Consider the following 22,865-nt stretch of genomic DNA (forward strand, 5'->3'; position numbering starts at 1 on the left):
AAAGTTCATGTTTCCTAACATTGCCCTGAAAATTATGGCAGCTTTCACAAAGAAATAGGAATCGTTTTTTAAGCTTCCACACTTTAATCAAACTGAAATGAGGTCACTGAGTTTCTACAGTCTAAGTACTACCATGAATATAATTCTGAGTATTTCACAATTGTTAAAGTGTTATCTTTTCTAAGATATGCAGTTGTGTACTGTGTTGAACAGGAAGCTGTGAGTCGGGCAGGGGTGGCGCACGCCTTTAATCCCAGCACTCGGGAGGCAGAGGCAGGAGGATTTCTGAGTCCGAGGCCAGCCTGGTCTACAGAGTTGAGTTCCAGGACAGCCAGGACTACACAGAGAAACCCTGTCTTGGAAAAAAGAAAAAAAAGAAAAAAGAACAGGAAGCTATGAGAGGAATACAGTGTTGTGATTCTTCTGTGCTAATCAATATAAAATGTGATCTAAAAATAACATAGAATCAGTTCTTACCTGAGTATAAAAAAGCTTTATTCACCAGCAATGAATGATAGCACAAAAACAGATAATAAAGTCTCTTTAAATGTTTATTTTTGTCAGAATAGCTGACAATTTTCTGTTGAGAGTTTTGGTCTATTGTTATAATAAGCATTTCCCCCTTGAAAAACCCACTCAAAACATCTCATTCCTTGAGGTAAAGAACTTAAAAAAATGATTTTTTAAAAGAAAAAATTATTAAAATTCCTTTTGCTTGATAAATAGAAATAATCTTTTTTTTTGTTTATTTTACCCTGGTGAGCATATATGTATTTTATACAACAAAGTATCTCTTTACTTATTGGCAAGCTGCAGGTGAGAATGACCCACACTCACCCCGACTCATCACAGATCACAGTGCAACAGTGTTGTGCTCATACAGACTTTAAAAGGAACAGTTATCAATACTCTTCTGGCAAACAACCCAGGTTCTGGAATGGCAAAAGCAAAAGAAGTTTAGGCAACAATCAAAGCGGGTCGAGGCGGAATCAGTCTGAGTCTTCGTCATCCAGGTAGTCCTCAGCATTGCTCAGTGTTCGAGCCCCATCTAAGGAGAAGACAGAAAGGAAGAAAATTACAAACCAAGAAATTACACACGGTTGAGACTGTTGTTCACCATCAGTGCTTTTGAAAAACATGAACTTCCCCGATCCAGGGGTCATGCTCTCCCTGTGACCCTTCCCATCGCTGCTTTCCAACCTGGAAAGCCTCACTGCGAGGGGCTGCCGAGTCACTGACAATGTGCAACCCCACCTGTCCGAGCACAAACCCCAGCACAAAGCCACCAGCCACAGGCACTGCGGCCAGCACGGAGTACCAGCAGCCACTCCATGTCAGTCAGTGCACGGCCTGTGCCTTCCCTGAAGGCAGGACACAGAAAGGTGAGCAATGCGGGAGAGAGGGTGAGAACACAGGTGCTTCCGTTTCATTTCAGGAAAAAGTAAGTTTAAGAAGAAGCAAGAGACTGAAATTAAAAAAAAAAAAAATCAATAAAAATCTGGACTCTATCAAATGCACTGGGGTCAAAAGGAAGATGGCTAATCTAACTGCTGCCTCTTTGGCTGTGTTCATCAAATTCTTACAGTAACAAATTTCCTGACAAGGAAAATGCAATGGGAGAGCAAACACTGTTAGAGTTCAATTGATGCAGGGTAGTATGGCAACCAAATCAAGGTCTCTCACTAGCACAGACCAGACTTCACTGGAAATATGACATGCTCTGTCTGGGGAACATATGAAGATGGACCTAGAACCCTATCAAGTTTGAAAGCAAAGATCCTATTGAAGATAACTTGCTGGTTAGGACCAAGCACAAGAGACAGAGAATGAGAACCTTCAGCACCTAAGAAACCTTACACCTCAGTAGCGTCTCTCTGAAGGCACAAGTCTAGCAACAGGAAGTCAGTGGCAAAGAAAGGAAGTTAGGCCACAGCCTTTCTTGTTGACCCAACTGGACAGAACGGACTGGGAGGTCAACCTCAAGCAAAAGCCACCCACCCAGGAACAAACATGGTTTCTACTTTCTGTCCCACACAGTTACTAATACTGCCTCTCCTAAGTCTGCAGCTGCATAGCACCAGCTAAGCTAACAAACACTCTGTCATCACCTCCAGAGCTCACATCAATAATGACTGTCTTTAGAGAAACACCAGTTCTTCCAATGAGTATTATCCATGGTTAAAGCACCAAGCTCCAGGCTGTTTTACACTATGTGTGAACTGAAGTGGAAGGCAATACAAAGGGGCAGCAGGCTCATGGGCAGGCTTATTTATGATGGGCAATGGGCAAGGAGGATAGTTTAGGAGGGTCTCTTAAACCCCAAAGACAAGGAGAATGCTTACTGTTTCTCAGCCTCAGGCAGGGGACTAAACTCTGGGCTTGACACAGGCCAGGGAATAAGGATGAATGGATGGGAGAAAGGCACAATGATGGAGAGAGAGAGAAAGGTGAGGTGAATGTGACCGAGAAGGTAAAGCACACCCTCCCAGGACACACACAGAGAGGGCAACAAGCAGCCAGGCTCTGTGTAGGGACACATGACTTGCACTTTAAACCCTGTGGTGGTCTGAATGAGAATCATATCCCCCAACCCTCACATCCCCCCACCCCTGGCTAATATAACTGTGTGCTTGGTCCCCAGCTGATAGGCTGTTTGGAAAGGATTAGGAGGAGTATCCTTCTTGGAAGAGGTGTGTTGCTGGCTGTGGGCATCAAGGTTTCAAAAGCCTATACTAGGCCAAGTCTGTGTCTGTGTCTGCGTCTGTCTGTCTATTTGTCTGTCTTTCTCTCTTGGCTTACTGCAGAACAGGACTCAAAGCTCTCAGCTACATCTCTAGCACTACATTCCCTGCCAACATGATCATGATCATAGACCCTTCTGAAACTGTAAGAAACCCCCAATTAAATGCTTTCTTTTATAACAGTTGCGTTGGCCGTGGTTTCTCAACAGAATACAGAATAACAAAGACACTCCCTTTCTTTATCCTGCACTTCATTCTTTCACATTTATCTTCCCACATCTGTATTTTAATCTTGAAGAATGTGTACCTCATTTCTAAATTTGAAGGACCATCCACAATATTGTGAATAGATTCCACAGCCTTTGGCAAAGCCTGGAAAAACTTCAATTGTGGTGTATTGCTATGTTCATTAAGTCTAAAGCACAAGGCAATTGTGGAGTGGTGAACACCAACTTTAATTCCATCTACCTTCAGCCACTCACATAACCATGTCGTGATGCTGGAAAGCATACCATTATTAACAAAGAGCACAGGAAATGAGAACATGAAAGGCCCTATCTTGCTTGATACTATCATTTTATTTTAGATCTGAATTAGACAATGGTATATATTCAAAGTTGACAATCATTTATCATGTGGGGGAACTCGGCCTCTGCAGTGAAACACTACAAAGTCTTGACCATAAGCACAGGAAGGAGAGTGATTGAAGACAATACCTGTTCCCTGCTGCTGCTTTTTCAAGAGCGATGCACAGGCAGCGTTGGTGGCCATGTCCAAGGCCAGCTTCTTCTCGTTGTTTCTCAAGTCTGTCCTTGCACCTTCCCAACACAAGGAACAGAAGTCATGTGTCTGCAGACTAGCACCCAGCAGCTGATCCTCCATCATCAGCTAATCACTTAGGCAAAGCTACCAGAGAACAATTCTGGTCCAGAATGATTATGGCTGGCATGGTTCATCAGAGAGCCTGCTGCTCCATTAAACCGGCTCTTCCCTTCCAGGCTTCTAGGGACTGCACATGGTGAGCCCATGACCAGGCCCTAGGTAAATCCTAGGATTTATGAAGCCACAGCCATAACCCATGCATTAGGTGACTTTCAGCAGGAGGTGTTGGGGCTTCAACCAAACACATCCTTTGATTCTTCCTCAGCTCAAGGGCCCTTAGAAAAGACCATTGGGTTGGATGCCAAGGGATTAATATTTTATATCTGCAGGTGCCCTCATATGCAAATCAGCATATGGCAAAACAATACCACTCACAGGCAACTCATTGTTCCCCAAATCATTGTCCCCATAAGCCCTCTTCCACTCATTTTCCCCTTGTCTTTGTGCTAAAAATGACATCAGAACCCATGGAGACATTTGCATTGTTGAAGAACAAAAAAATACAGACGTGTATTCCACAATGCTGTCCTGCCCTCCTGAACTAAGCTCTTCCTTCAAAGGTGACCACTCTCAGAGTGGGCCTGAGCAGTCCATGTTGACAATGATCTGCACACATATGAACATGTGCACAACATCAAACTAGCTGTGTCACTCTGCTATTTCATTTTAAAATTACATCTATTTGCATGCATGTGGGCACCTACATCATACTGCACACATGAAAGCCAGAGCTGGTCCTCATTCCACTGTGTGGGTCCCAGGGACTGAACTCAAGTCCTCGGGCCCTCAGGCTGGCAGCAGCACCTTTACCTACTCTGCCGTCTCACCTGCCTTATAACTTCATTTTTAACTTTACAGTATTTAAATAATGGTGCACTTGTTCACAGGCTTACCCAGCGTTCACTAGAAGTGGTACCAAGGGCTACTGTCCAACTGTCTGTCAGGAAGGCTCTACAAGCATGCACCACCTATCACAAGGTTTCTACTATTTATGCAGTACATGAGTGCTTGCAACCACTTGGAAAACAAAGCATCAAGTATGGCTCAGCAGCATACAGCTTGCGGCTGTCACATCACCCACATAGCCTTCAGCATGTCCTTCAGACAAAAACAACAGCCCTCATAGTAAGTAATCGTTTAGATCAGGGGTTTACAGCATCGTCACACTTAAACCAAAAACAATTGCTCATAATTCCACAACACAGCCCCAAATGTTCCTAAAGATAGAATCTATAACTGTGGCTTAGAGAAAGGCTCCACAGTATTGGCCTTGTAAGAGTAGTTAATATTTATGGTATAAGCAGAAAAATGGTTGGACAGTCCCTAAGTTAGCTGGTTGCTGTGAATCGAATGTAAGCAAGAGATGAGCCTCAGCACAGGCTCGGTCAGGCAACAGCAGCTACAGCATTTCTCCTTGTCTATTAAGACTCCCAAGCAAGCAGGAGCCTGACCAACTTCACGTCAACCTTCTCAGGACACAGTGCTCTAAAGCCCTACAGTTCTGCAGATATGCACAGGAAGTTCTTTCTAAAAGCAATACATTTGTATGTTTTTTTTTTTTAAGTTTATCAGCATCTTAACTCAAAGTAAAAAGGAACCATAAATGTGCCTCCAATTAGTTCCTCTCAACTGTAATAATGCCGTGTAGTTTTAGTGGAAGGAGACTTAGTATTCCTACTATTTCAAATGGCCTGCTTCATTAGGAACCAGTTTTCAAGCCAAGCAAAGACCAGGAAAATTCAATAAAAACTTTACCTTTTGCCAGTAGCAACTGGACAATGTCTGCATAACCCTTCCAGGCAGCTGCGTGCAGAGCTGTGTCTCCCAGCTTATTCTACATTGAAAGAAAGGGAAAATCGTGTATTAAAAATACAAAATGGACCGGGTGAAGGCAGCAGCATAAGTTTAATCCACATAAATCTAAATTAAGAGAAAAGCTACAGAACCACATGGAATTCTAGGGGGAAGAGGAACTCAGGCAGAGAGAAGGTGCTCTGGGAGAGATGGAGGAGGGGCAAAGCTAGCTTGGTGAGACAGGCTGAGACATGGCCTCCTGCAGAGGGACACTCCAGCAGGAAATGCAGAGACCAGCAACCATCAGGAACTGAAGACTCCTAGAGGCACTGGGCAAGGAGGAGGCTCGGAGTGGAAACAGGAGTGGCCAAATAGATTCATACCTCATTAGAACCCTAGGACCAGTTACTGGCATTTGCCCCATTAAACCAGAGTAGAAATAACCTGCTGAAAAATCCCCAGAGTCCCCAAGCTCATGCACAATGGGTTGCAAAGGTGACCAGAGCCAGGAACAGGAACAGACAACAGTAAGCTCCTTCACTCAGCACGCTCAGCACGTCGGCCCACCTCCCTACCCAGTGAGGACAGTGCACTCCACCTCTGTAGTGCAGCCCCACACTGCTGGGGGTTGGAGTCGTATTTATGTGAGCATACCCAACAGTACAGGCGGGGCGTCACCCCTCAGCCTATGGAGAAGTGTGTCTAGGAGCCCCTCACTCCCCCACCAAGCTCACACAGCTGTCAATTGCACAGGCAAATGAATGAACCAAGATACCGAGTGTTTGAAAACAACTTAAAAAGTTCCTAGGGAAGAAATAGCAGAGAACATTTTTAAGAGTAATAATTAATATATTAGCCATATCATTAGTATTACATAACCAAACAAGAAAGGGATGCTATTAAAAGTAAGAGTGAAGTAAGAGCTTGTCGGCAGCAAATTTCTCAGACGACCCCTAAAATACTCATTCCCTTTTACCCTCAAAGAGATCCCATATAGAGCCCTCATCCTCGAGTGTGGGTGAAGTCAGAGAATACAAAGGCCATCACTCCTCTTGGCTGGGGCACAGTGATACACAATTTTAATCTTAGCCCTCAGGGCACAGAGATATGTGGATCCCTGTGAGTTCAAGTCTAGCTTGGTCTACACAGCAAGTTTAAGGCCAGCATGGGGTACAGAGTAAGACCTGGTATTTAAAAATAGAAAGTCCATCGCTTTGCAGACAACAGTTATTGTGTTCACCGAAAGTGCGAGTATATTGGGGAGGGGGTCATCTAATCAGGCAGGCTTTTAAAATGAGGATTAAACGGTAGAGCAAAGAGCAGCACCTGCTTACCATGAGGAAGACAGCAACCAGCCATTTTGTTAGCTACTGATGGAAAGGGGGAGCCTCTAAAAGCTCAGGGCATCAGTACTACAGGGACCAAAACGCTCAAATCTCGACAACTGTAGTGAGCTTTGAAGGGGACCTCAAGCTTCCCAGGAACCCAGTTCCCACTAACTCTGGGTTTTACAGTGTGAGATCCTGAGTCGAGAATCTTGTGATGTTATGAACAGAATTGCAACCCACCCAATCAATACACAATGATAAGCCAGGGATAATTTGCTACATAGCAATAGAAAATGAATACACAATTCTGGGGAATTAAAACAAAAAAAATCAAAATAAAGGTGGGGCTGAAGAGGTGGCTCAGTGGTTAAGAGCACTCACTGGTTGCTCTTCCAGGGGCCTCAGGTTCAATTCCCAGCAACCTCATGGAGGCTCATAATTATCTGCAACTCTAGTCCCTGGGGGAGATCTGATGCCCTCTTCTAGTCTCTATTGGTGCTACATACATGTGGTGTACAAACATGCAGGCAGAACACCCATACGCATCATCATCATCATCATCATCATAGTAATAATAAATTTTAAAAGGGGAATTTTTATTTTATTTTTTTATTTTTTGGTTTTTCAAGACAGGGTTTCTCTGTATAGCCCTAGCTGTCCTGGAACTCACTTTGTAGACCAGGCTGGCTTCGAACTCAGAAATCCGCCTGCCTCTGCCTCCCGAGTGCTGGGATTAAAGGTATGTGCCACCATACCCGGCAAAAGGGGACTTTTTTAAAAAAGATAAAGATGATGAAATATATGATAAAAAATTTAAAAAGTTAAATTTTCTTAGTAAGAAAAGTCAGATCACAAACAAGACTGGAAACTGCCAGGGCTAGACGTGGTGAAAGTTTGTCTCCTAAGGCTCATGTTTTGGGAACTTGGCAGTGATAGGAACCTTTAGCAGAAGGGCCCTAGCTGTAGTTTGCGATCTTAAGTGTCCCCAGAGGTCCTTGGCATGCTGCTATCCAGAGGGAGTTGATGGAACTTTGGGAAGAAAGACAAGTGGGAAGGAGCCGTCATGCCCTGGGGCGTGTACTCAAAGTGGGTGGTGAGACTCTGCTCCCTGGAGACAGACACAGTGAGCTGACCAGCACTACCACATGCTCACTCATAGTACCAGCCCAAGAGCCAAGTGGCCACTTGATCACCACCTCCCGAACTGGGACTGAGGTAAAGCTTTCTCTTTGCAAGCTGACTATCTCGACCACGTGTACTTGAACAGCATGTGTGAGGGCTTGGCTTCCAACCACAGTACCACAGCAAGGAAACACAGGAACAACAACAAAACTCCATCTGCTTGGAGCACCTGAATTAAAATATTGTGTATGCGCACAAGCTGGAGTGTGTGAACGAGAGAGCGGTGGGAATGCTGAATATGGTGCCCACCATGTGGCCTCACCTGCTGGTTCAGCTCCACATTCGGCTGAGTAAACAGAACCTCCACTATGTCTGCAATTCAAACAGAAAACACAATTTCTTAAGACAGAAACAGTGAACTTTGTAAAAGCAGGCAACAAAATAGCAAAAGACAAAGCTTGTTAGGAGAATTTCTAGAAAATTCTTACAAGATTTTCAAATTTTATCTTCAGGAAAAAAACAAAAAACAAAAAACAAAACTTAAAAGTTAGATTACAAAAGAAAAATTTCAGACCCAAAGATTTATCTCAGTTGGCGGAAAAGAGTGGATAGTGGGATTGGGCTAGAATAAAATACTTAGAAAAATCCAACCTGTTATTAATGGCCGCAACAGATTTGCAGGCTTAAATCAGTGTGGTACTTCAAATTGCATTAAACTTAAAATGTGGGTCCAAAAGCATAGCTAGGGAAAGGCTACCCGTACCAGCTCTGCTTTTCCTCTGTGGCAGGTGACCGTGGTTTGCTATCCTGTTACTGGTGTGTTTTGGTGCCTTCGAAAGCCGGAGAGAAGGGGAAGTTCATGGGGTCTGCACCAAGGGGCTCACCTGCCACTCCGCACCGCCACTGCTCTGCCCTTTCCCAGAACACAGCCTTTATCACTAAAGAAGGCAGGCTCCCGTAGGTGGAGGAGATGTTGAAGAGCACAAAATCAGATAAGCATCGAGTTCAGTACCTTTGTGGCCACCGTGGCATGCCCAGTACAGGGCAGTGCTTCCAGCTTTGTCCAGACCGTTCACACCCACTCGGTTGTCCAAGCACTCCCTCAACCAGCTCAAGTTGCCTGAAAGAATTTTACACTTATAAAAAACACAAGGAGAAGGCTTTCCCTCCCACTTTGTTCTGCTTTTAAATCAATTTCATCCTTTGTAAGCTCCCATTTGTGATGGATTAATCAGCAAATCTTAAAGCACGGCCTGCCCACTAATGCACTTAGTACGGTGCATCTGCACCCTGGGTCGTTGAGAAGCTGCAGTAACATCCATTTTTAATAGGAGTTGCCAAAGATAGGTTTAAAGGTATTTCTGCTTTGGAGGGTGGAAAAAAAGATGTATTAATCCTGAAAGGCAGGGTGTAATACAAAACCTAACTACAAACAGAAACTCTCCATACTCACATTTAAAGGCATTCTCAGGTCTTGGAAATAAAAGATACAGTATCTTATACTAACTAAGCTGCTCAGAGCTACTGCTCTATGCTAAAGTATACCTGCTTATTTAAAGAATTCAAGCTAATATCCCAAGTAGCTCCTTGACAAAGAAGTGTTTTATTTATGTCATTGTCTAAGCCCTTCCTTTCTTTCCTCTTGCACATGCAACAATGGAACAGAATGAAACAGCCTGCCCAGGCTGCACCAGCACTTCCCACTGCTCAAGGGAAGGTTTCCTAATAGAATCACCAAGAGAGATTTTATGTAGTGGGGCTTGCCTTGGGCACCGTGGGATGTTTAGCAACAGCCTGGGCCTCTACCGGGAGAATGTCAGCACCATCCCTCCACTTGAGACAATCAAAATGTGCCCACACATTGCCAAGTGCTCCAGGCTTGTGGGAAGTAAGTGTCACCCACAGGAAGAAAGTCAAGACAACTCCCATCCTTGGTGGGTTGGAGCCTCCCCCACATCAATTCTCTCCTAAGTGCTATGTCCCAGGACACTGTTGCCCTCCTGCCCTCAGGACTCAGAACGCTGCATTTTAATGATGTTACACCTAACTGCCTTACCTGAGTCTGAGCTTTGAGAATCAGATCACGACCTTCTGTAAGTGCTATTTTAAAATTAAAATCACTCTTTGCCTTCTAGGGTGAGGAACGTCAGCACAGAGATTGCTTCTAGAGAAGGCAGGGATTCAGGTGGAAAGGCATGTTGAAGGAATACTCTGAGAGCACAGAGATGCTCAAGATCTTAATCTGGATGTTTGAGCCCTGGCTATCTATGTACTTGTCAGAATTTAATCACACCGTATCATTAAAACCCAAGCATTTTGCTATAATACCAACCTGTCGGGCAAGATGAGCCTAGTGGAGTGACTGTTATGAGGACAATCAATTTCTTTGATTGTATTTGAGGCCTGATAAACAGGAGGGAATTCATACTGTAAATTTTTTCCTTATTCTTTGAAAATCTCATACATGTAAACAAGTGTTTTGGTCACTCCTCCAGCTCCAACTCTCCCTTCCCTATAACATGCCCCTCTCCCAACTGCATGCTCTCTTTTTAAAATAAGCAACCCCTGAATCCAGTTATTGTCCTTGTATACACGGCCGTGGGAGCATCCACTGGGGCTCAGCCACTAGATTGAAAACAAAGATATAAGCCCACCATTGGGGTTGATCAGTAATTCACGGGAGTTGGTTATGCCCATGGGCTTCATGGCTAGGGCCTCAGATACAACAGCTTAATTATTTACATAATGTGTCATAAACTGCGTCAACCCCCATGGCTGGGGATGTCACAAATGTAGCTGTTGTTTTGTTTAAATGGTCATGTTCAACTGCCTTCTAAATATGTATGTTTATCCTCATAAGATTTGTGCCGCTCAGAGAAGCTCCTCTTTTGCAGTGGGCAGCAGTTAATGCAGAGACTCAGCCAGTCAAAGTGCTGAGCGAGAGTGAGTGCTGAGCGCTCAGCACGCAGGCTATGCGGGCCACCCTCTCCATCCATGGCTCAGCAATCCTTGCACAGTAAGAAGACAGAATGTAAAGAGCCAGAGAACAGAGGAGAGTGCTGCCAACCCTGTCTTCTGGGCATGGCTCGGCTGCTGCTCCTGTGGACTCTCTGCACATCTAGTTATATGCACACAACGAAAGCAGTCAGAATCCCTACGTGGATGGGAAGGGGTTCATGAGCCCCGCTCCTAGCTGAGGAGCTATTTGAAGTTGATAGCTGATGGAGAAAGCAGTCATTGACCTCGAGGCTGGGACCACTGGTAGGTGGCCCATGCCCCCTTGGATGGTCCCATGGCCATGTATACAGGGACAATGACTGGATTCAGGGGTTGCTTATTTTAAAACGAGAGCATGCAGTTGGGAGAGGGGCATGTTATAGGGAAGGGAGAGTTGGAGCTGGAGGAGTGGCCGAAACACTTGTTTACATGTATGAGATTTTCAAAGAAAAAAATTTAGAAAGCCTATGCATTTTCATATATCATACCCTCTACCAAAAAAGAAAAAAGAGAATCAGACCTACCTCTTTTTGCAGCCTCATGCAATGGATTGTCAATGGACTCTGCCTGCTCAGCCACTAGATTGGAAACAAAGATATAAGCCCACCATTAGGGTTGCTCAGTAATTCACGGTAGTTGGTTATGCCCATGGGCTTCATGGCCAGGGCCTCAGATACAACTGCTCAATTATTCACATAATGTGGATTAAAAGTAACAGAAAATAACTGATAGTATGTCCTTTAAGAGAGGCTGGACTCCACGCTAAGTGAAACCAAGCCAAGAAATAAAGCAGTTACACAGAGATTATTTGCATAAACAACAGCAAGCACAGACACTAGCAGAACAGATCACTGAACCAAACACCAAGGTTAGGCGACTGTTTAATACGAACAGTCATAAAAGCTATAAGCATCTGATATCCAGTTTCACATTCTGGAAAACACCTGATTCCCTTCTGTTGGGGCAAGCAGCAGGGGCCAAGAGCCACTCAGCACTGCCTGTATTCACAAGGGACAGCTGCTGTCTATCTGCTTTCAGAAGGTTCCACTGTGGCCTTAGAATGAGGAGGAGAGCCCAGAGAGAACCTGCTGCTCCAGCCCCAAGCCTGCTGACCCTTATAAGAGGGCTTGAATAGGCCATTCTTTATTTTCTACCCCGAGTCTCTACAGCCAAGGCTGGAAATGTAGCACAGTGGAAAGATGCATTTGGATTTCAGAGGAACAGAACCACATGCAGCCCAGAGCGCACAGGGCTCCCCACAGGCATCATTCTGGGTGTCCTTTGTACTCCACCCTGTTACTAATGGGGAGAAAAAGACTAATATCCGGGACTCTTGCTCACCAATCTTGTGTCATCTTTTAACCAAAAATATTAATAATTTTACAAAGGGGCCATATCTTAACAAGGACAAAGTGCTATGATAAGCACTTAGTGAGTATAACAGGCCACATGTGAGTTTACAAAGTAGGACTTCTTCAGCACAAACCAGAAGATCTGGAGTTTAAGAACATCACAAAAAAACAAGTACTAGCAGATAAGTAAATCCATAGTGTTTCTCTGGAAACTGTGCGTTTGTCCTGTTGCAATGAATTGTTCTAAGCAGTGAGTTAGTTAGCAGTGAGTGCACACCGGTGTGCATGGCCACCTTATGAACAGGAAGCTCACAGTACAGCTGGCCAATTACCATAGTTGCTTGGGATCAGTCCTGTTCTGCCTTTGCAAGTTCCTTTCCACCAGCTGGTATCACTCTGCCAAGAGAACAAGGGAGTCAGCATGGAGCTGTATCTGAAACCATCTGGGTCCGCAAGTGCATCTCCTCATTGATCAGCATCCTCAAATCCTCGCCATCAGCACCCACTCCCCTTATCAGGAATGTAAGTACACAAGCATCCCCCATTCTACAGCTGTAGAATTAAGTGTCTAGAATTCAACATCTCTTCTCTGATATACTTTCATGTTTTGCTACATTTTCTAAAGGTTTTTCTGGACTTATCTTCATTTTTGGATAACTTTTTGATATAAAAAAGATCACCCCTATACAGAAGCAGAAAGACCTAGAGACTCAGCTGTCCTCAAATGCCAGACTCACAGTAGCCTGAGAGCAAATGTCTGTCGAGATGGGTACTCATCCCTCCATCCATACATACATACATACATCCACCCACCCACCTATCTGCAGGTGTGTTTTATTTGATATAGTCACTAGGGATGTTTAGTCAAACTGCCAAGTCTTACTGAGAATATTACCTTTCTGGATGGCTATGTTAACTGCCAGAGCATGATTAAAGTCATCTGATTTATTCTGTTCTTAATTTCTTGGGGCTGCTTTTTATTAGTTCTATCACCTCATAAAAATCTTCAAAACAAATTATAATTTTAAAAATCTATTTTCCCTTCCTTCATATAACAAAACTGATTCTTAAATCATATTTTAGTTTTTCCTTTACTTTCAAAGTAAGAAAATAGAGGCATATTTATAGACGCTAACCCTTCATTAGGTAAGTAAAGCATAATGTATGCATTTTATCTTGCTTTACCCCATTTGAATTATATTAGACTATAATTTGAAAGATATCCTCATTCCTTTGTATGGCTTCAGAGTTTCATTTGTGGTCATAACAACACTTATTCAACTATTTCCTATTGGTGAATAAGATAACTACATTCAATGATGTGTTACCATAAATGTGTCAAAAAGCAAGACTTTACATATATATTTATATGTAAATATATACCTAAAATAATCCACAATATTATGGCTACATAAAACAGTCCAGCACTATGCTAATATATCTATAGTATGCAGTCATAATACAGAATATTAGCTAGGCTTACCATGTCAGTGATGTAGATAATATCTCCTTCTTCAAAGTATAATTCATCTGGCTAGAAGGAATAAAAAAAGAACAATGACTCCATGAGATTTTTCCTACCTTAGAATACAGTGATTTCTTTCATTTTGTAATTTTAAATCCTAAAGTATTCATATATACAATATCACTTCTATATTAGCATTAATAAATAAACACATAAAAATATTACAATAAATTAATATTTGAATTCTAAAGCTGGATGCTATCAAAGAATTGTGTGGGGGGATCACAAATATGCGATTCTAATACCTTTTATATTCTTCTATTACAAAGGATCTTCACACCATACAGAATATAGGTAAAACTTTCCCTCTTAGAATAGAGGGAAAACATATATATAAATAAACCATGAAAAATATTAATACTTATATCTGCTTATTTTCAGAAAACTATTCCATGGTCTGTCTTCATGCTCACAGAGAACGAGTGTTTCTTGTACATGGCTATTTATATGTACTTCAGCCTTGACAGCCTAAAGAACAAGAAGCAGTCACTGCCCATCCAGAAAGGCTTGCAACTGCAAGGCCTAGTTTCATAGCTAGTGCCTCACCCTGGCCTGACCCATCAAGTGTCCTGCAAACTCTCTTAAGACAGCCAACAGTTTACACATCTTGTTAACTTCCAGTAGATAACACCATGAGTTTTTGAGTAAATAGGAAGTATAATGCCCACTGAAAGAAAATCTCAGCTATGGATACAGGTGCTTACAAAATGAGACTAAAAAATACCAAACACAGACACAGGATAAGGTGGTGATTACGTATAAATTATAAACAAAATTTTTCTAAATGTGCTCTTATTACACAGTTCATTTTTAAAATACTACTATAAAATATCTAGAAAAAAAGACTTGTTATATCTGCCCATTCTACACATACAACTAAAAATGATACTAGAAAAGCAAGTTATTTCATCTATTCATTCCCCAAGTGTCTGCCTCCCCTCTGGAGCAGACTGCGATGAGTATATATGACTGCCCTAGTGCTGAATTTCATTCCAGAATTATTTATATTAAGTTGTTGTTTTCCCCTGAATATAAACAAAGACTGTTATCAACTGCACCATGCTTAAAGCAACCACAATATGAAGTCAGACAAGAGATGCACTTGGGCATACAAACTAGTGAATGGTGACTTATGACATCGCCCAAAATGGATGGCTTCCCTTAAAGGCAACTTCCTAAAGCATTTATAACTTTTTGCACTTCGATTTACAGAGACCAGATTCATAGCAGATGCCACATAAAAACTTGTTAAGCCCACTGGACCCGAGGAAGTGCACTGTAACTTCATCTGAAATAATATTCCAGGGGAAGAGAAATAAAAGACCTCTGAGATCTTTCTCTAACCATTGTTTTGAAGATGGATGGCCAATATTACTTTCAATATGCTGCAGTCATAGAAGTGATTAGAGAAACAATTTCCGTTAAGACTAGCTGCAAACAGGAGCCTCTCGGAGACACTTAGGAGAGTCCCACATTCATCACCAAAGCACGGCAGCTGAACACAGCGGCCATCTCAGAGCATTAAGCTGACATTTTATCACTCCTTGACTGCGTCTCCTTAGAAAGTGCCAAAGCACCGGAAGGAAGAAGAAACTTCGAAGTGGGGGAGGTACAGCCACAGAGGTGACTGTACTTTCCACCGTTCTACAATGGTCAGATGTGCCCTTTTTACATTAGAGATGTCCCAAGACCATTCCTGTTCAGAACCTGTCCACTCACAGCTCACTATGAGCCCTCTCCAGTCAGTGCTTTCAGAGAAACCAAGGAGCTACCTTTTCCTGTCCCTTTAGTTTCCTTCAAAAGTCGGGTCTGCCTAAATTTCCATCAAGATCACTCATTCATGAAATAAACAAGAACACAAGGAAAAAAAAAATCCCCACCAAATAAACAGCCTAAAACACATCCCAACCATCTATGTATACATATGCACAGATATCAAATCTGTGTATACATCTGTGTACACATATGCACAGACATCAAATCTGTGTATACATCTGTGTACACATATGCACAGACANNAAATCTGTGTATACATCTGTGTACACATATGCACAGACAGCAAATCTGTGTATACATCTGTGTACACATATGCACAGACAGCAAATCTGTGTATACATCTGTGTACACATATGCACAGACAGCAAATCTGTGTATACATCTGTGTACACATATGCAGACATTAAATCTGTGTATACATCTGTGTATACATATGCACAGACATCAAATCTCTGATCACTCCTCTGTGTGATGAGTGGAGATGAGACATGGCCACTCTTTGGACACAAGGTTTTACTCTGGGGTGATGAAATGCTTTGGAACCTGGTAAAGAAAGTAGTTGTTCACCACGGCAACTGTAATAATTCCACTGAATTGTTTGCTTTAAAGTGGTTAATTCTCTATGGTGTGAGCTTTAGCCCAATTTTTAAGATAATTATAGTCAAAACTCTCAGCATCTTTTAAGTAATTCTTGTATTTTGTGGCTTGGTAAAGGGCATCATTTCGAAAATGTCACCAAGTTGAGTCATCTGAAGACTTCACAGTGCTGATCTGGCTTTAAATGAACAGCAGCTATTCTACAGGAATGACTGCTAACCCAACCACTTCAAAACAGCAAACCCCTCCCAAACCCCTCCATTCTCCATCAGATTTGTTGTTCAAATGAGGCAAACAACCAGTAGCCAATCAGTCAGAGAGAAAAAGTCTGCCCATTTTATTGGATTTTATAGCTTATTCTCCTTTAATAGCTCTCAAGTACAATGCTACCTACACACTTTCTTCCAAAAGGACAAAATAAAGGTGTGAGCTTTCCTAATGGCTCAGGAGTAGTTTATGAAACTCTTGGCCCTGCTGAGGAGAATACAGTCAATCAAGTAACTATGGCTTAAAAATCAGACTTTACCTTAAAGAATCACATTTTCCATTAAGAACCCACAATAGACTCCTCGATGTAGACAGTTCAATAAGGATCTACTTTTACATTCCTGGCATTGTATTCTCGGAACAGGAGTGGGAAAGCAGTGACCCAGAGCTGCCTGGAGCACGTCATTCCATCAGCTTGTTGTCTAGTTTTTAACCACAAGTTCTCATCTCTCCTTGAAGAACCATATGGTATTAGAACAAAGTGAGGTAGGCTTGGTGACTCATGACGCAGGAGGCTAAGCCAGGATGACTGCTCTGAGCTCAAGGTCAGGCTGGGCCACAAAGAGAGACACTGTCTCTAGTAAAGCAAAAGCCAAAAGAAACAAGCAAGGATTGCTGCTATAGCACTGAGGGCAAATGCACACTAGGACCAAGGGCAAATGTAGGGCAAATGTAGGGTAAATGTACATTAGTACCAAGGGCAAATACATATAAAACTTTTTAGATTTAGTAACCCAAAGATACAAAAATTAATCAAGAGGAAAAATAAATGTCCAGTGAATGTCTTCATTTAATATTTTATAATACTTATTCATGTGCCACCCACTGGTCTGCACCTTTGCAAATACTAGTTTAATTCTCTCCAACAATACTAAGGAGTGAGGCCATTTCTTGTTGCTCCATTAAAGATGAGACTGTCACACGGCATGTGACATTGGAGCCACAATTCCTAACCCCAGCTTGTATTTTCTCTCACAGAAATGTCACACTTTGCCATTACTGATTACCATGACATCATGATCTAGTTCAATGATAGTGGTTTTAGAAAATATTCCCCACCATGCCTTCTCAATAACACAGGACAGCAATATGGAAAACAGTCCCTTTCCTCAGCTTAGTATGCTTGGCTTCTCACTTGGCAGCACTGGGTCATGAGTACCTTTGTACAGTACTCTGTACATCTCTAGTCTAGGCTGCAGATGACAGTGAGGAACATGGCTGGGATCCTGCCTTGGCTTCTGGCTCCTCACTCTAGACCACACATTATCACCTGGGGCAGCCCAGCAAGCCTTGTAGGCCCAAGCAGGTCCATCTGGTTTTCTTCCAAAAAGTAGCACCCCTCATGCACATTGTTCCTCCCTGTCAACATGCATTCACACGTGTCTACCCGGTCCAGGTGTCTCTGTGTGACACTTCATCTCAATGGGAGCCGGGGGAGTTAGAACAGAAGGGGGCTTGGTGAAGCCAGAAATGCCTTTCCTTGAGGCAAGATATCAGGAGCCACAACTGCCTCACTCTATCCAGTCAATGCATTACCAAACCTAGAACTGGCCATCACTCTCAATTCTCCTTGGGTTGTAACACTAGCTAAAAAGCAGTACCGTAGCCTTCTAGGATGCTGTATACGCAATTAAAGGGCTCACAGCTTCCAGTTCAGCCTTTAATACTTCCAGGCTACAATGCTTTTTGAGGTATAACCTCAATGTGTTATATACTCAGCATACTATGCGTGTGATGTGCTGCATACTTGGTGTGCCAAGCATAGAGTATGGAAGGACGGTGACCCCAGTGTACAGAGCAATGTGCTCAGAATGCTGAGCTTGTGGTGTGGTGTGTACCTGGTGTGCTATGCACTCAGCTGTATACTCAGTGTACTCTGTAGTGTGCTGTGAACTGTGTGCTCCATATAAGGTGGTGCTATGACCTCCACGTGCTGTGTTCCCAGAGTGCTGTGCCCAGGGTTTGCTAAGTGGTGTGCTGTGCATGTGGTATACACAATGTGTGGTGTGCTGATCATGTGGTGTGTCATGTGCCACAGTGTGCTGTGTGCCATGCTGTAGTGTCCCTGTGTCATGGTGTGTGTGCCTTGTACATGACTTGCTGGGTGCTTAGTGGGTTATGTGCCCCTACAAAGATGAGGAATGCCTGTCCCAGGGAACAAATTATGCTCCAGCATTGTTCAAGAGACAGGATCACAAACTCACAAAAGTAAATGAATATCTGGGAGACTGTCCAATATTGAACAAAAGGTAAAAGGAATGCCCTGTGAGTTGGTAGCCTCCTGTCCACTAGACAAGATACTTCAGTATCTAGACTGACAGGAGGGAGAACATGGAGGAATTGAGAAGTTGGTTACAGAATGTAGAATGGGCATTATCGATACTCAGGACCAGCATATCAAAATCTATAGTCACAGTTTAAAAATGGGATATTTTTAAATTACTGAATGCATTAAATATATTTTTTCTCCTATACATTCAATAATGACTAAGGCTTTTAAAAATAACATGGAGAAACTTCCTCCAGAGAAGAAATGGAGGGAAACTAGTAATCAGTATATCAACAAAGGAAAGATATCTCTTAAATGTCTATCAGTACAACAACCTTAGCACTCCTTAGCAACAGTGACTACTCCAGCTGCTGATGCCTTTACATTATCATGGTCCTCACTGAAACCAATAGAAACAACAGGGACAAGAGTTAAGTAATCTCCAGGTCACGAGCAGGGAAGAAAGCAGGACAAATCAGAAACCTCAGCACAGACTCTGAACCTGGGTTCTGCCCAAAGACCGCACTTGCCTGTACAGCACTGTGCCTGAGCAGGTCACAGTGAAAGAGGCACCCACTTCTAGTGGTACTCAGAGCAATATTCATGGAAGGGCATGCAGTTAACATGACCATAGAGGAGCAACACTATGGTCCAGAAAAGGTGAAGACATGGGTTCTACCAGGAGTCCCCTGAGTGATGCAAAAGGAGGATGGGCAGAGGCCAGAAGCACTGGAAACAAGAGCTAGACCTTACAGGATCAACTAATCAAATACAGATGCGCTGCAGACGGAGGCCCAAACCCACGCATGGGAAACATTAGCCTAGCAGGGAACACAAACAGAATAGAGAAGCTTGAGTCCTACTGAGAGTAAGGAAAGGCCAAAGGTACGAGGAAGTCACACAGGGAGAGGAAGTAGGTGAGAAAGGACAACAGTGACCCAGCTCATGACAACTGGGGAGAGCAAAGGAAGAGTCAAGAGTCACTTCAGTCTCTACTGTTGGGGAATGTAGGTCTCACTCTAGAGTAGGAGTGTGGCTTGTATGGTTTGGCAGGGACAACTGATGCTGTGTGTTCTCCTTCATAACTATCCTCCTTGAGTGGCTGTGATGGTTTGTATATGCTTGGCCCAGGGACTGGCACTATTAGAAGGTGTGGCCCTGTTGGAGTTGGTATGGCCTTGTTGGAGTAGGCGAGGCACTATAGGTGTGGGCCTTAAGACTCTCATCCTAGCTGACTGAAAGTCAGTCTTCTCCTAGCAGCCATCAGATGAAGATGTAGAACTCTCAGCTTCTCCTGTACTGTGCTTGCCTGGATGCTGCCATGTTCCCACCTTGATGAAAATGGACTGAACCTCTGAGTCTGTAAGCCAGCCCCAATTAAATGTTGTCCTCTATAAGACTTGTGTTGGTTGTGGTTGTTTGTTCGTAGCAGTAAAACCCTAACTAAGACAGTGGTCCTGATCCCATCAGAGGCTGTCCCTGTAAGCAAAGTTAAAGATGACTCTGTCCTCAGGCTACTCTGCCTGTCTTAGCCCTTTGTGCAATCTGAGGCCCTGACTTCCAGGATTATGAGGAATTGTATGTCTGTGACTAAAGTTTCAGGTTGTTGATGCTGCAGCAGCAGCCCCTCCACAAGCACTCTGTCCGTGGTCCACCCTCACCAACGCCTACTGTGGTGAAAGTAACAGCCTGTGCCCAGAGGCTGGCTCACTCTGAAGTCTCAGGAGAGCTCATCTGAGTGTGCAAGCCTGGACTGCCTATTAACATCACTGTCACTGGCTGACGGTCACCAGCTGAGGAATGTTAAGTAGGCACCTTCTGTCAGGACTGTAAGGAGGCCTGTGGTGTGCATCAGTGAACAGCATCCCCATTTTTAATGAGGACCTGGGTATCCAGGATTAGGAGGTGGCAGAATGTGAACTCCTGGCAGGCTCTGACCTGGCGGCAGTGATTCATACTCAGAGTGGGTGGAGGCACACACAAAGGATGTGACCGCAGGGATGGGTGCTATGGAGATACATATAGTGTGTGTTATGGTTTCCTTCCTGTGGCTGTGATTAAAACACTGAGCATATGCAGCTTGGGGGATGGGGGGGGGGGCGTGCGATATGGCTTATATCACTGAGGAAACTCATGATCTCAAGCAGGAACCCTGAAAAAAGGAGGGAGGAGTGGAGCTTGCTGGTTCACTCACGCTTAGCTAGCTTTCCTCTACGTCCTTCCTGCACTAACCTCAAGGCCTCATCCAGTGTGATGAGCTCACTAAACCATGGGTGGATGGGTGGACACCAGAGCCACAGCAATGGAAAAATGCAGACAGAAGAGATATGAAAGAACTACTCCAGGAGGTTGGCAGAAGGTGTGAGGTAAAGGATGTTAGCATTCCTTCTAGGCTCCACCCCACCAGTTACCTGGCAATAGCCAGGTATATCTGACTCACTATAAAAGGGGCTGCTTGTCCCCTCCCCATCCTCTTACTCTCTTACTCTTACCCTTTTACTCTCTTCCCTCTCTGTTCCTTCTCTCCCCATTCCCCTCCACCCCCTCTTTCTTCCTCTGTCTCTACTCCCTCCTCAACGCCACTCCCCATGCCCTAAATAAACTCTATTCCATACTCTATTCACCATATGGCTGGTACCTCAGGGGGAAGGGATGCCCCAGCATGGGCCCATAGAGGCATCCCCTTCCACCTCACCATATATATCTAGCAAACATATCTTGGTTCTTTCTTTCCTTTTTATAAAACACAATAGAGGGTCAAAGTTGGTGTGATTCACATGAAGGCTGACTAGGACTGGGTCTCTGAAGTTTATAGATATTTCTTGGAAACAGATGTCACCATACAAAGGGATGAAGCAATGTGAGGGAGTCTAGGACCTTTAAACTCAGGCCATACAAGTCAACCTGGGGTTTAGTTCTGCTCACTAAGGCAAGCAGTGGAGAGGGATTGAACATCCGTTCTGTGAATGATGTATGCATCGCAGAAAGCGCAGACTACTTAGGCCAGAACAGGTGTCTGAATAAAGTCATCTTACAGGGCTGTGTCAACTTCAGTTTAAATCAGAATACTTACAGTTCTGGGTTCAAATGTATATAGAGCTCTGAAGACTTTAACTTGCCCTAAAGAAAGAAAAAAAAAATCTGATCAATTCTTTTATAACTTCATGCTAAGTTGTTAACTAATTTTTCCCTGCTAGAATTCCCAAGTTAAAAGTCTATTTGGCAATGTAGCTTTAGAGGAAGCACCTTTTCACCTATGGGATGAATCTTTAAAATTTTTGTTAGGTGAATGTTAGCACATGGGTGATGGCTTTGTTTGACAAGAGTTACAGATTTGCACTGCATTTCTGCCCTGAGTATAGACAGTCCTTCTAATAGTAACATCAAACTTAAAACTACAGAGTTAAGGGACTGAGAGGGCTGGAGAGAGGGCTCGCTAGTTAAGAACACTTGTCTTCTGTTTCAGAAGACCCAGTACAGATCCTATTCAGTACAGATCCTAACTCACAACTGCAGTTACAGAAGCTCGAACACCCTCTTCTATCTCTACAGGAACCTGCATACATGCAGCCTACATACGCACATGAACAAATTAATGAATAATAAAATTAATCTTTAAAGGTAATTAGTCAGGCAAGATATGGTAGTACACACCTGTAATCTCAGTGCTCAAGAGGCAAAGGCAGGCAGATCTCTATGATTTGAGGTTAGCCTGGTCTACATAGCATGTTCCAGGTCACCCTGGAAAGGTGACTCTTGTCTCAAACATTAATTGATTCATGAATTAATTTGAACAGCTTAACAAAAATTATAAAGAATAATCAAATGTTTTTAAATTTTTTAAATCAATCTATTGAAACATTATATTTTCCAAATGGATGCAAAAATGGAGGGAAAGAAAAGAACCACATAAGAGCAGAGTCACCCCTCCATCCCACATGCTCCACAGCACTCCCCCAGAATTCATATCATTTGCACTGGCTCAAAGCATCAGAAGGAAAGGGTCTGAACTTGTTAAATCTCCCAGCAGATGTATACAGTATGAATTTAAGCTCACAAAATTAATACAAATGAGGTCAGTATAAGGCCTACAGCAAACAAGGGGGTGTGTTTTACCAAAAGAAGAAGAAGAAGAAGAAGAAGAAGAAGAAGAAGAAGAAGAAGAAGAAGAAGAAGAAGAAGAAGAAGAAGAAGAAGAAGAAGAAGAAGAAGAAG

At 43.2% G+C, this 22,865-nt stretch overlaps 1 protein-coding gene across 1 annotated transcript in view; it reads right to left on the reverse strand.

Annotated features, from left to right (window-relative positions):
- Positions 1-541: 541 nt before the first annotated feature.
- The window catches only part of Ostf1 (osteoclast stimulating factor 1), a 49,782-nt gene continuing 27,458 nt past the window's right edge, over positions 542-22,865 (reverse strand). Inside the window, exons 2-10 of the mRNA XM_021202211.1 lie at positions 21,724-21,770; positions 13,700-13,750; positions 12,549-12,612; positions 11,389-11,442; positions 8,880-8,987; positions 8,190-8,239; positions 5,379-5,457; positions 3,458-3,559; positions 542-1,048 (exon numbers count right to left, since the gene is read on the reverse strand). Coding sequence (XP_021057870.1) covers positions 990-1,048; positions 3,458-3,559; positions 5,379-5,457; positions 8,190-8,239; positions 8,880-8,987; positions 11,389-11,442; positions 12,549-12,612; positions 13,700-13,750; positions 21,724-21,770 — 614 coding nt within the window. The 3' untranslated portion in view covers positions 542-989. The remainder of the gene's footprint in view (positions 1,049-3,457; positions 3,560-5,378; positions 5,458-8,189; positions 8,240-8,879; positions 8,988-11,388; positions 11,443-12,548; positions 12,613-13,699; positions 13,751-21,723; positions 21,771-22,865) is intronic.

Source organism: Mus pahari, chromosome 1 (genome assembly GCF_900095145.1).
Source record: "Mus pahari chromosome 1, PAHARI_EIJ_v1.1, whole genome shotgun sequence".
Lineage (NCBI taxonomy): Eukaryota > Metazoa > Chordata > Mammalia > Rodentia > Muridae > Mus > Mus pahari.